Here is a 12,601-nt window from a genome sequence, read left to right on the forward strand (position 1 = left end):
TGCTGTCAAGATCTCGTCTCGCAGTCACCACCGTCACGAACACAGGACTCAGCGATGCTGGTGTCCAGTTCAATAGGCGCACGCGTCACGAACACGACCTTTCGCAGTCGGGGTCGCAGACGCCTCTGTCACGCTTAGTGGCTTGGCAGACGCTCCTGTCACTCAAGCGGAACTTGCAGACGCTTTGGTCACGTAATCGAGACTCCTAGGTGCTCGCGCTACGAAAATGGACTCCATTTGCACAGACGCTCCGCTCGTCGCCTTCACTAGATTCACAGACTGATCATCGCCGCGGTCGCAAACACTGCACTTAATTACAATGGTCTCGCAGACGCTACGGTGAGGACTACTGCACTCGAATATCGCAGCTACGCACTCTGGACTCGCACGCTGTAATGTCGACTACCGCTCTCCGCCGCAGTTGCGAACACCAGGGCGGCTGCAGTGTTGTTCACTGCACTGGTAGTCGTCGCAGTCACAAACACGGGATTCGCATGCGCTGCATTAACGAATGCTGTTCTCGTAAACGCCGCAGCACGAATACCGGACTCGCACATGCCGTACTTGTAGTGATGATTACCGCCCTCCCACACCCCCCAGTTACGAACACTGGTCTCACACGCTACGTAGTGATCAACGCCGCACTGATAAACGCTGCAGCTACGAACACTCGCACGCGCCGCTGTGACCAGTGACAGCCGACGGCTGCTTATCGCTACAATCAGGATCACTCAAAGACTTCACCAGACAGCTCGGCAGCGTGTCTGACCGCCGTGGCTGCTGTCGTCGCCTCGGAATACCATTAAAGTTGTTGTTATCTTACGCCCGCCTCTGTCGCCGATTCTACTTGCGTTTCCGTTGCGCGCTCTCGCTCCGCGGGGAATGCAAGTCCCGGGCACCAGGTCCTACCCCCTTTGTGCTGCTTGGAGCCTTCCTCTCCTTCGGTTCGTCAGTTTGGAGTCGGTTTCCATAGCAACCGTCCAAGCACCTACCTCTCAGTCGGGTCCCCGCCTTCGCTTCGGGGGCTACTCCGCTGGTGCCTCGTCCCTTTGCATTCCCGGCCAAACCCCGCTCATTGCGTAGCGTAACAGACATTAATTGGAGTCAAGCTTTGATTGGCATAAGTTAATGGCGTGTAGCGTAACCTCAACCTGGCGCAGCCTCGCCCTCGCGCACCACGTCTTTCGCGCGCTGTCGTTTCGCTGACGCGTACATTCGCAGTTTGCTCCCTCGCTGCAAGTAGTTAGTTTTCCGTCTCCCACCCTCCCATATAGACCCCCTTTTCCTGTGTCCTTTCTCCACTGGCTTCGGCCAGTGTGACTTATGCAAAGGGCCTCGCTGTGGAGTCGGTTTCCATAGCAACCGTCCAAGCACCTACCTCTCAGTCGGGTCCCCGCCTTCGCTTCGGGGGCTACTCCGCTGGTGCCTCGTCCCTTTGCATTCCCGGCCAAACCCCGCTCATTGCGTAGCGTAACAGACATTAACGCGCACAAAATTAAAATGTATGCGCGGTCATACACTCACGAAGATGTCTGCTGTTCGACAAATCACAGGCTCATGTTGCTCCAAACGTCAACAATGTGATTCAAGTGCTCGAGGCATTTGAGTTTGCGAGGGAATGTTTCTCGTGAAAATACGTTGAAGATGTTCACATCTCGTAAATGTGGGGTTAAATTCGACCCCCCAACCCTTGTGGTTTACTATGAAGTCAATCTTACAGGTATTTATCAGATATAATAGTGGTCACAATCTTTTGTTTCAATTCAAATTTCGCTGAATGAATGAAACGGTATCAAGTTTGTTTATAAGAGAACTTATATCAATTGGCTAAACTTTAGAACTTATACGACGATAGAGTCCTCAAGCATTTAGTTTTCCATCCTGTATCACGTTTTATATCCATAATATGGTAAATAGTTTATACTGTGACTACTTAACGGTGAACCAAGGCCACCTGACAAATTAAATTTTATGCAAATTGATAAACGAAAACCTCAAACGATAAAAAAAAATTGCAATAAAATATCGATCTAAGCAAGCTGCACACTAACCTGCGAGCAGAGCCTCTTTTTACTTTCGTGCAGTTGAGATTTGGGAAGTAGAAAGGGGCTCTGCATAAATCGTGTCATTTCTTTAAAGTCACTGCAGGCCCAAAGTTTGGGCTAGTCAGCCCGGTTAAAACCGGTTTTTGCTGCGTGGGCATTAAGTTTTTGGAAAAACTGAAGGTCAAGACGAAGCCCACAGTACGCTCTTAAAAACACTAGAGCTGACGATTGCTCTCACCATCTGCTGCCGTTTGTGCACGCGTGCAGCTTTTGGATCATTTAAGATTTCAGTGTTTTTGCAAAGCAAGAAGAAATTTCACGGTTTAAATCGCACATCTCTACCATAAAATCACTAAAAAGTCCTCAAGGGGTGCTTGACATGTTTTTGCTGAAGGAATTCAGACGCTTTTTGAAGAAAAGAATTTGTAAAACAAACACTTTTTCAGGCTGTCATGTACGATCAGTCACGCCACTCCACGTGCGCATGCTAAGATTAAGTGGTCCTCGCGCAAGCTTAACGCCTAGGCCTTACGCATACTCAACAAAGATTTGATGCGATTCCTGCGGAGCCCTTTGTTCTCTGTATTCTCTGTGATTGAAATCTCATGCCTGTATACCTCTGATAATACCTCTTCTGTTACTTTTGTGGACTGCTATACAGTGGAACCCCGATATAACGATCTTCGATATAACGATATTCCCGATATAACGATGAATATGTTATGTCCCGGCAATAGTAAAATGTATGGGACGGAACCCCGATATAACGATTCCTCGATATAACGATATAATTTTACTGCCCCCTTGGCATATCGTTATATCGGGGTTCCACTGTAGTCATTTTTAACAAAGCTGGACCATTATTTTTAGGTTTCCATTGATGTAAATATTACCGTCGCTTGCATCTAAGCGTGAACACGAGCCGCCGAAACATGATCTAATTGGGTATCAAACATGGCATGTTTGTCAGAACATTGAAGTTTAGCAGACCGTAACGGCAACTTTCACGCTCAAAATGCTCACCATTTATAAACACTGAGAACAGGCGAAACTTTGCACCAGAAGTGATTCAAGTGAACCTGCAAATGCATATCGACACAGATCAGGATCAATTTGTCGAAGGAAGTCTTGATATCCAATCTTTCCGCCATTTCGACTGTTTCGAAACCGGAATGTGTTGAAGTTTCGGCGCGAAAGTTGCCGTTACGGTCTGCTTAACTTCAAACATTTGATGACCAATCATACCACGTTTGATACCCAATTTGATCATGTTGCGGCGGCACGTGTTCACACTTAGATGCAAGCGACGGTATCTTATGACTTTTGGAAGTGATGCCCATGATACAGCCCCTTTAAACACTATGAGTCAATTTGCTTGGGGAGGAGGGATGGTGCAGTGGTGAGAGCGCTCGACTCCCACCAATGTGGCCCGGGTTCGATTCCCGGACCCGGCGTCATATGTGGGTTGAGTTTGTTGTTGGTTCTCCTCCTTGCTCCGAGGGTTTTTCTCCGGGTTCTCCGGTTTTCCTCCCTCCACAAAAACCAACACCTCTAAATTCCAATTCGATCAGGAATCCGAGGGCCACAGGTTTGTCAGTCGAAAGACTGTTATGTGCAACCCTCGTTAAACAAAGTTGATTTTATTTATTTTTGGGCGACCTTGGTTAGAACATTGCAACTGATAAAGACCAAGAAAAGTTTTTTACATTCATTTTATTTATGGCACGATACAGTGAACTGATGGCCCATAAAAGAGAACAAGTCATACAACTTAATTTTGATTTGTATCTCCAGGAAAGTTGCATAAAAGGTCTATGCCAATACGAAAGTTAACGAAAGATTCAAGGTAATGTGCCAATCAAATCAAAACTTAAATGTAAATGATGATGAACCACATAGGATAGACAAAAGGCAAGATGTGAAAGTAGGTAATGAAGGCGCCATACCGTAGAATTCCGGTTATAAGCCCTGGGCTTATACAACTTCGTAAGGGATTTTGGTTGGGCTTATAGCAGAGGGGCTATATCCGGGAGGGCAAAGGGAAAAAAAACCTTTCGAAAGGAGCCACGGGAGTGTTGATCGAAATACGTTTTTAAGGTTAAACGTCATCAGCAGAGGGGGGCATATCTGGGGGGCTTATAACCGGATGTATTTTTTGTTTTAAGGTAGATGGGCCTATAACCGGGGGGGCTTATAACCGGAATTTTACGGGTATTTTGGTCAGGATTTCGAGAGCTCAGAACCATAAACCTACCAAACAATCCCAGAGGGAGTGAGAGCGGGGCCTTAAACGGCACCAATCACTTACATGCACATGTTTGAGTGACTCAAAAATGATTAAAACTTGCCTTCTCTCTCTTTTTTAGTATACCAGATGTGGTAGATGATTTAAAGAAAAGCTCCCATCATGGAAAATATTTGGAAGATATCTCAAACAAACAGGTAAACAAGTCCTTTCAATTCTTACACAGAGCTGTTAATAATGCAGTAGTTATAATTTATAGTGATAGTGATAACGACAATGATAATAAATTTCTACAGCACCCATCCGCAATGGTTCAGTGGCATAAAATTTAATGTGCAACCTACTATACGATGTGATCATTCCTGTAAATTAACAAAATCCTCACTCGATCAGTGACGATCACTCGATATCCTACAATGTACCTCGAAATCCCGGATCAAGATCGACGTACTCGAAGGTTTAAGAAGATATAGAAAGAACCCTTCGTTTTATGGTGAAAACAAGTTGGTTTTTCTGTCACCGCAATGAATATCCACAAATTAAGCACCGACGTTCTTAGCCTCAATCGCTGTCTGAGAGAGATAGCAGTTAAAATTTTCCTTTTGTTTGTTTGTTCTTATTTGTGTTGTTGTTTCTTTTTTTAAGGTGTCACAATTCCGCGTTGTAGAATATAATTTCTGTCATTCTGCATTTTAGGATATTCCGTTATTCTGCGTTTTAGGATATTCCGTCATTCCATGTTTTAGTATATTCCGCTATTCTGCCGTGCCTTTTTGTCATTCCGCCATTCTGCCAAATAGGGTCACCCCCTAATGGTGGCCTAATTGTTGGTGTGCTGGACTCCAGATCAAGCGGTCTCGGTTCGAGCCCTGGCTGGGGTCACTTTGTTGTGTTCTTGGGCAATACACTTTTCTTTCATAGTGCCTCTCTCCACCCAGGTGTATAAATGGGTACTGGAAAAATAATGCTGGGGGTACCCTGCGATGGACTAGCATCCCATCCAGGGGAAGTAGAAATATTCCTAGCCGCTTAATGCTACCGTAACCAGGATAAGCTCTGGATAAAGCTTAAGCAGTATGCACCACTTGGCTCAAGGCTTTAATACCCCACCCATCCATTCACAAAATGAACAGCATAAATATTGTACATCGTTTAGTCCTACATTGTTATATAGCTGGAAGTTTTTTTCTCAATAGCACAAGCTCTGAGTTGTTACCCTCAAATGTTGACTGATCACTGCCTTTTTGCATGTCTTTGTTAGCGAAGAATATTATTCTACATGACACGAGCGTGGGACAAAGAAAAATTAGTCCCCGCGGGACGAACCCATGGCCCCCGTCCGTGGGGCGCTCTACCATGCTAGACCGCGGGGGGGGCCCTTGGATGTCTTTGTTGTACTATATAACAAACTAATGAATGGTCCCTCAGGAAACCTTTTAATTTTTCGCTCCTTTGAATTCCAATGTTTTCCTCAGCTCTGCCTCAGTTTCCATTTTACCCCTTCACTGCTTGAGGGCCATCAATGTAGGACACAGGGTTCCACTGTAGCCCAGGACTGTAGTTACAATCGTTTGCGAATAAGAAAATTCATTTTAGACATTATCGCATTGATACCTTGTGTCTTAATTTCAAGATAACATTCAAACCTTGAAGCGACAACTTCGAAAGTGGTTAGGGAGGTTCAGAATAAAAAATAATCCCCCCTCCCCCTATTCTTCCCCCCTCCAAGCAACCCATGACAGGAATCAAAATGGCCACTGTATCAGTACTGTACTTGAAAAAGGTCTATTTTGCAAGTGATTAGTATTGGTAAGGGACTGGTCAATAAGTATCAGGGGGGGTGGGCCGGAGCAATTGGAAAAGTGGTGGCTCGAAAATTTGTGACCCACCCCTTCCGTCTGGCTCAAAACTGACTAACCCACCCCTGACAGGGGGTTGAAAATTACATGACCCACCCCCTTTGCTAGAAAAAAATCAAGGGACCTATCATTTCTTTATCATCTGTTAGGGGTTGGAGATTTTTTATTTGACTTCAGCTTTTAAAGTGAAATTCCCTACATAGACATTTTCCCTGATGAACACTGCTGTTCCATGTACGTCTTTTTCCATTTCTTAACACACCAAAGAAGGATGAATTTATCACTTCTCATACTAGCCTTTTGTAAGTTTTCCACATATTTGTGTGTAAAGTCCATGGGGAAATTTAGACACAAACATATGCAAAAAACTGAATCAGTATATGATATTAATTCATAATCAATTATTGAAGAGTTCATATTTTTATACAGAAATTTATAACATAAAATACAACCACTGTCCATCATTTATATTTGCAAATTGTTTGAGAAAAGAGTTTACGGGTATTAAAAGGCCTTAAACCCAGCGTGAATCTATGCAGGTTGAAGAGAGTCAGGTAAAACTGATGATATGATTACAAGCCATCTTGGGGGGTCAGGGGGCATGCTCCCCCGGGAAATTTTTATATTTGGGCCTTTTGAAATCGCTAGAAATTCATTTAACACTGCTTACATGTACATGGAGAAATTTATTAATTTTATATACTGATGAATACAACTTTTCTTGGAACTTTGACAGTTAAAAGTTAGTGAATAAATAAGATGACCCACCCCCTACGTGTAGATCAAAATAACATAACCCACCCCTTTTCGAGGGCTCAAAAACTGATGACCCACCCCCTTTCTGCTCCGGCCCACCCCCCTGTACTTATTGACCAGTCCCTAATCAAATGGGGACGAGTGAAATAAGGAAATAATTTCATGCGCGTTTTGTCAAAATGCTAATAATTTCCCTCGTGTAAAGGCTCAGGAAATTATTAGCATTTTGACAAAATGCAAGTGAAATTATTTCCTAATTTCACGAGGTATACCATTTGATAACATTTTAATATCATAGGTGACAAATTACGCTTGCAATCGTAGGTTTTTGACTGGTATATTGCATCGCGAACTCCGAGCTTTGAAAAGCTGAAAGCATACACTTTGCTCAAGTACGCAAGTTTTTTAGTCTTTGAAGAAAACCTTTTAGAGATTCCTTTTTGCTGTTGACAAAAAGTTTCAAAGATGAATCAACTGTCAATTATTTCTCACATTATGACCGTAGTTCGTCTTGAATGAACTGAAAAAGATGAAAACGGCGCCAGTGTAAAACGCTCAAAAATCCGCTCGATGCCATTTATGTAATTGGCTAAAGTCTAGAAGTCGTTTTGACGTTTTGAAATATAAAATATCATCAAAAGTTTTATTACATGGCCAAGGCTAACTGGCAAAGATGAAATTCAAGCGAAAATGTACAAAGTGTAAGCTTTAAAACATCTTTTATTACGGAACCCCATCTTGCCGCTTACTATGTTGCCATGGCAATTTTATAATTTCACATGTGAAATTATATATTAACGTTAAAATTTCGCGCCAAAATGAAGGAGTAATTTGTCACCTATGATATTATAGTCATAATTTAAAAGTATTTCTTCTTTTTTTAATTTCTACAGCTGGAGAATCTCCTAACAATGATACAAAACAAAATGAAAGGAATTGATCCAATTCAAGTCAAAGATTCTTGGACACTACCAAAATCATCACCAAACAAAGAGCAAGATGAAGACTTGAACAAACTGGATGATTATGAACTCGATAAGAGAAAAGCTGACATGGATAAAGACTTTGAAAAGAACAGAATTAGACCCGAGGATGAAGACTTTGTGTATGACAAAGAGGTGGACTTTAACGAGGGAAGGATGGAATCTGGCTGGGACGATGAGGACGAATATTCTGACCCAGATTTCTAAAATTATTTATAACAAGCTTTGAATTGAATATGTACATGTACATTGTACAGTAGTTAAAACGAATTTTGTGTTGCAATATACAGTTGATATATTTTGGTATGTGACTATTATGCCTGTAACAGATGAATGTAGGGTGAACTACAATTAAGTTAAATTTAAATTCAAGATGTTCATTAAGTCTGGTGCGGAGGAATTTTTTATGGTCCATGTTTTAATATCGTATTCTATTTCCTCTCTGGGAGTTACATTAGTTACATTTTGCGAAGTTGGAAAAAACCCAGGAAAACCCTCGCTTTATGTATTGTATTCACATGTACAAGTTGGAACATACTAAAATGCCAGTTGCAGCCCACTTTTGCAACCCGCAATGCAATAAAATGTTGCGAGGCCATCTTACACGAGCCAATTTTGCAACTTCTCAACGCAACAAACGTTGCTTTGCCAATTGCAAAGAAAAAAAAACATGTAACATCCTACTTTTGCAACCAGGTCCTTAACTGTAATGTAATAAAATGTTACGTTGCGAGTTACATGCAGGGCCGTAGCACGGTAGAATTGATTGAGGGCACCTCACGCAGGGGGCCCGGGGGCATGCTTCCCCGGATTTTTTGAAATGTTGAAATAGCATTTTCAGCCTTCTGAGAGTAGTTTCCAGTAAGTTTGAGAACGGATTTTCAACTGTCGAGTAAAACCATTGATCGGATAAGTTACTTCAGCGTTGTACTTTTCTGATTGAACAGGTTTGTTCAAACTGATGAACAACTTGTCAGTGTTGCATGTTGGAATTCCTGGGAACCCACGGGCACTAACATTTGCCAGAAAGTAGAGAGAACCAGGGCGGAAAGAAAGTCCAATTTGGCACCCAGGAGAAGCTGGAAAAGACACGTGAGAAACTTAACTGAGTAACCAGACTACGTTATAAGAAATGTACAGACAGTAAGGAGAAATAAAATGAGATCAGGAGTGAAAGTAGGAGCGGAAATTTCGAGTTGAAAAGTCCTGGTTGTGAAAAAGGGTACTGTACGGACCCTGAAAACAACTTTTAGGGCAGATCGTTTGCAGTACTATATTTTCCAAACAACTGCTTTCTGTTTTCATGTTGTCCAACAAATGGCTGCAGTTCGTTGGCTGCAGTCACCAGGTCAATGATCTTGTCACTCCTCAGCCTTGCGTCTCCACTTGTTCCACACTGCCTGACAAAATTATTGGAGAGGGGTAGGAGGGGCCAGTGGGAGTGGGGCCCACGTGCAAGCACGTTGTCCACCCCGTTGTGACATGTCAATCGCAACTTGCAAGGCAGTTTTACACGCCCGCGGTAGATTTCAGGATGAAAACAGGGTTCGTACGCGTCTTGAAAACCCTAAAATTTCAGGAATTCGATTTCAAGGCCTTGAAAGTGCTTGAAATTGGTTTTCGGTCCTTGAAAGTCCTTGATTTTTTGTTATTGAACATCAAAAGGCTTCAAGGCAATAAGAAGACCGCCAAAATAGGCGATTTTTTTAGTTCTTCAGCAAGCACATCAACAGCACATGCAACAGACTGGAAATCGTTGGTTTGAGGTAAATTTCTTAAAAAAAAGTTTTTGAAATTTCCAAGAAGGGTCCTGGGAAGTCCTTGAAAAGTCCTTGAATTTTTGGGCTGAAAAAGTGTATGAACGCTGTGATAATTTTCAGCGAGCGCGTAGCAAGTTGGAAAACTGTAAACGTGTGACATCTAGGGAAAATTGCCTCGTGTAACATGGCCTCTGGCTGTGGGTAGTGCCGGGGGCACCCTGTATATTTTTGGGTGGGGGGTGCCGCGGGAATTTGAAGCCCTTGCCCATACCAAACCATGTTCAGCTGATTTTGCAACACTATACTAGACTAGACACCGATATCCTACCCTATCCCAGACTTGCATTTTTCTAGAACCATCACTATCAGTGTTTTAATGGAAAACCATCTGTCAACAACGGTGCCGCGATGTTTTTATTACGTTTAGGAAATCCCTCTCTTCTGAGCTTCTATTCCTATTCTGGAATTATTTCGTCATACCACCGATCAGTTCCCGGCAAATACTACCCTTTCCAGACCAAAACTCTCGATTCAACCCTATCCCAGACTACTGCTGAAAACCATACCCTTCACAGCGGCACATACCATATAGCTCATGTATGGGAGTGCCCCCGGGGGGTAGTGTAAGCAATGTTGATATAAACTGTGGTTATGTCCTCGCTTCCTACATCTTATCCGGAGGTCTGTTTTTTTCTCTCTCCCTCTTGCATTGTTGACACGTATAAAGCAACCCAGGACAGACAGGATACAGTCGAAGCTCTCTTAACGGAAACTCTCGTAAGCGGACAGCTCTACTTACGGCCGCATTGTTTGAAACCCCGTTTTAACTCCCATACAAACACTGTATTTTAACATTCTCGTAAGCGGACATTCCCGTTAGCAGCCGCGGACACTTCCAGAGATTACGACTTAGACTTTTTCTTTGTTTTTAAGCTCCCGTTAGCGGACACCCCAAAGAAAATCCTTTTAACAACCTCTGTATCTTGGTTTTTCAATCAACTTCACTTCGCCGTTTGTCACAATGATTTTTACAGAACTTTACAGTAATTACAGTACCATATTTCAGTGTTTGTTTTGTCGTCATCAACGTCTGTTCGGTTATTGTTAGCTAGGCGAGCTCCTGTAAGAGGCCATCTATCCCCTTCACCTCTAGTAGCCGCTTATATTACGAGAACCATTTTCGTAAGAGGCCAGCTCCAGTTATGGACACTTTTTTCGCGTCCCGAGGGTGTCCGCTTACGAGAGCTTCAACTGTAATTAGAAACTCCGACAGGGGCTAAAAAGTAACGATCAAACAGCGACATGACAGTTAGAAATTCCAACAAGGGCCGAAATTATTAAACGACCGAACAGCGACAGAACATGTACAATTAGGAATTCCGACAGGGACCGAAAAGTGACGACCAAACAGCGACAGGACAATTAAAAATTCCGACAAGGGCCGAAAAGTAACGACCAAACAGTGACCAAGAGAACAGACAAGCCATTTCTCAGCTTCTTTTTGCCTCCGTTTCAAAATGAGTTTCACGAAAATAAGTTCTACTCAAATGTTCGTTTTCGTGCAAAGAAGGCTATCAAATTTCGCACCATTCCCCATTTTGAGAGGCAAACGTCACCTCGGAGATGGCAAATTTGAAATTCTGATTAGCGACACTGCAATTAGCTTTATTTAGGATAAATATATACGGGGATATATGCCATTTAAACAGGAATTAATCCTGTTATTAACCACACCAAAACAAAAAATAAAGCAAAAATTGACCGTGAAACCCGCAAAACTTTCGCGTTTCCTAAAAACAGCGCATTAGAAAACTCTCTAAAGCATATTTTTCCACGCTCACTTTTTACATGTAGCAATTTTGAAATGATGCCACGTTTTGTATCGTTCCGTGACTAGAAAACAAGCTTGAGAGGTATAGGCGTCAGAATATCTGATGATTGAACGGACGGGCTTATTAAGGTTTCCTTATCATAAAGGGATCTTCGACAAGAGCTTATTTCTTGAAGTGGATTTTCGGACAACACATCGCACGGGTCAGGCAATTGTCGGTCAAGTTCTATTTCGAGCAACTCGCGGTAAAAGAAAAAATGCATTTCCAAATCGAGCTGCTTGAAGGGCTTAGCATAGAAAACTTTACGGAAATTTCGCAAATTTCCCTGGCAATTCGAGAGCATTTTTTCTAGATCACATGTGACTGTTGTGATTGATTTTAAAACTTGTCTGTGTGTATATAGATGTCATATCGTCGTCTGGCGTTTAGTTTGTTTTTAAGTTCGTACCGCAAGGTAATGCAATTCACGACAAGCTGTTTTTGGTTATAAAATGGAAACATAAATAGCCTTTCATTTTGTTATTTCGTAATGCTTCGATGAATTCCGAACAAAGAGCGCGCACGCAAGCAATTGCGAGAGAACGCAATCGGGTTTTTCGAGTTTCGCTTGAAACGTTTTAACGGTTGGCTCGAGTGGAGTTGTATAAATAGAGCTTTTAATATTCGCGAGAAAAATGTTGTTTAAAATATATCAGAATATATATACATATATATACAAACAGATTAGCATAGATACCCACTTCAATCAGCCAGGCCTGCTTTCAATGCATTTTACACAGGTTTTTGACAGCTCAGTAAAAAAAAATTGCAAATTTATAATATCAATAAAAAAAATATAAAAAAACACGAATAGCTTGGTCGGGAAAATTCGCGATATTATTTGGCTTTCGGTCTCGTTTGGCTTTTATGTTTTTAGTCTATTCAGGCTGAAACGTAATGCTGTGGTTCGTCGAAAAGTAATGAACAATAAAAAGAGATAGCGAGTTGAGAGGTTTTCGTGTGCTGTGCGAAACGTTTCCTATTGTTTATAGATAAGCGCACTTCAATCTTGACTGAAAATAGCTGGGGAGACGGCATCTTTTTATTTTAATTACACATGTCTGACCGACACGACAAGAATA

The 12,601-nt window shown here is 42.3% G+C and overlaps 1 protein-coding gene across 1 annotated transcript; it reads left to right on the forward strand.

The window, feature by feature from the left end:
* Nucleotides 1-1,528: 1,528 nt before the first annotated feature.
* Nucleotides 1,529-8,625, forward strand: LOC144658345 (centrosomal protein of 19 kDa-like). Its single transcript, XM_078518766.1, is given in 5 exon segments — nt 1,529-1,580; nt 1,583-1,720; nt 3,840-3,891; nt 4,412-4,487; nt 7,799-8,625. Coding segments are annotated over 5 exon segments (615 nt in total). The 3' UTR covers nt 8,096-8,625.
* The last annotated feature ends 3,976 nt before the right edge of the window (nt 8,626-12,601 follow it).

The sequence above is a fragment of the Oculina patagonica genome, chromosome 6 (assembly GCF_052425735.1).
Source record: "Oculina patagonica isolate OP01 chromosome 6, crgOcupat, whole genome shotgun sequence".
NCBI lineage: Eukaryota > Metazoa > Cnidaria > Anthozoa > Scleractinia > Oculinidae > Oculina > Oculina patagonica.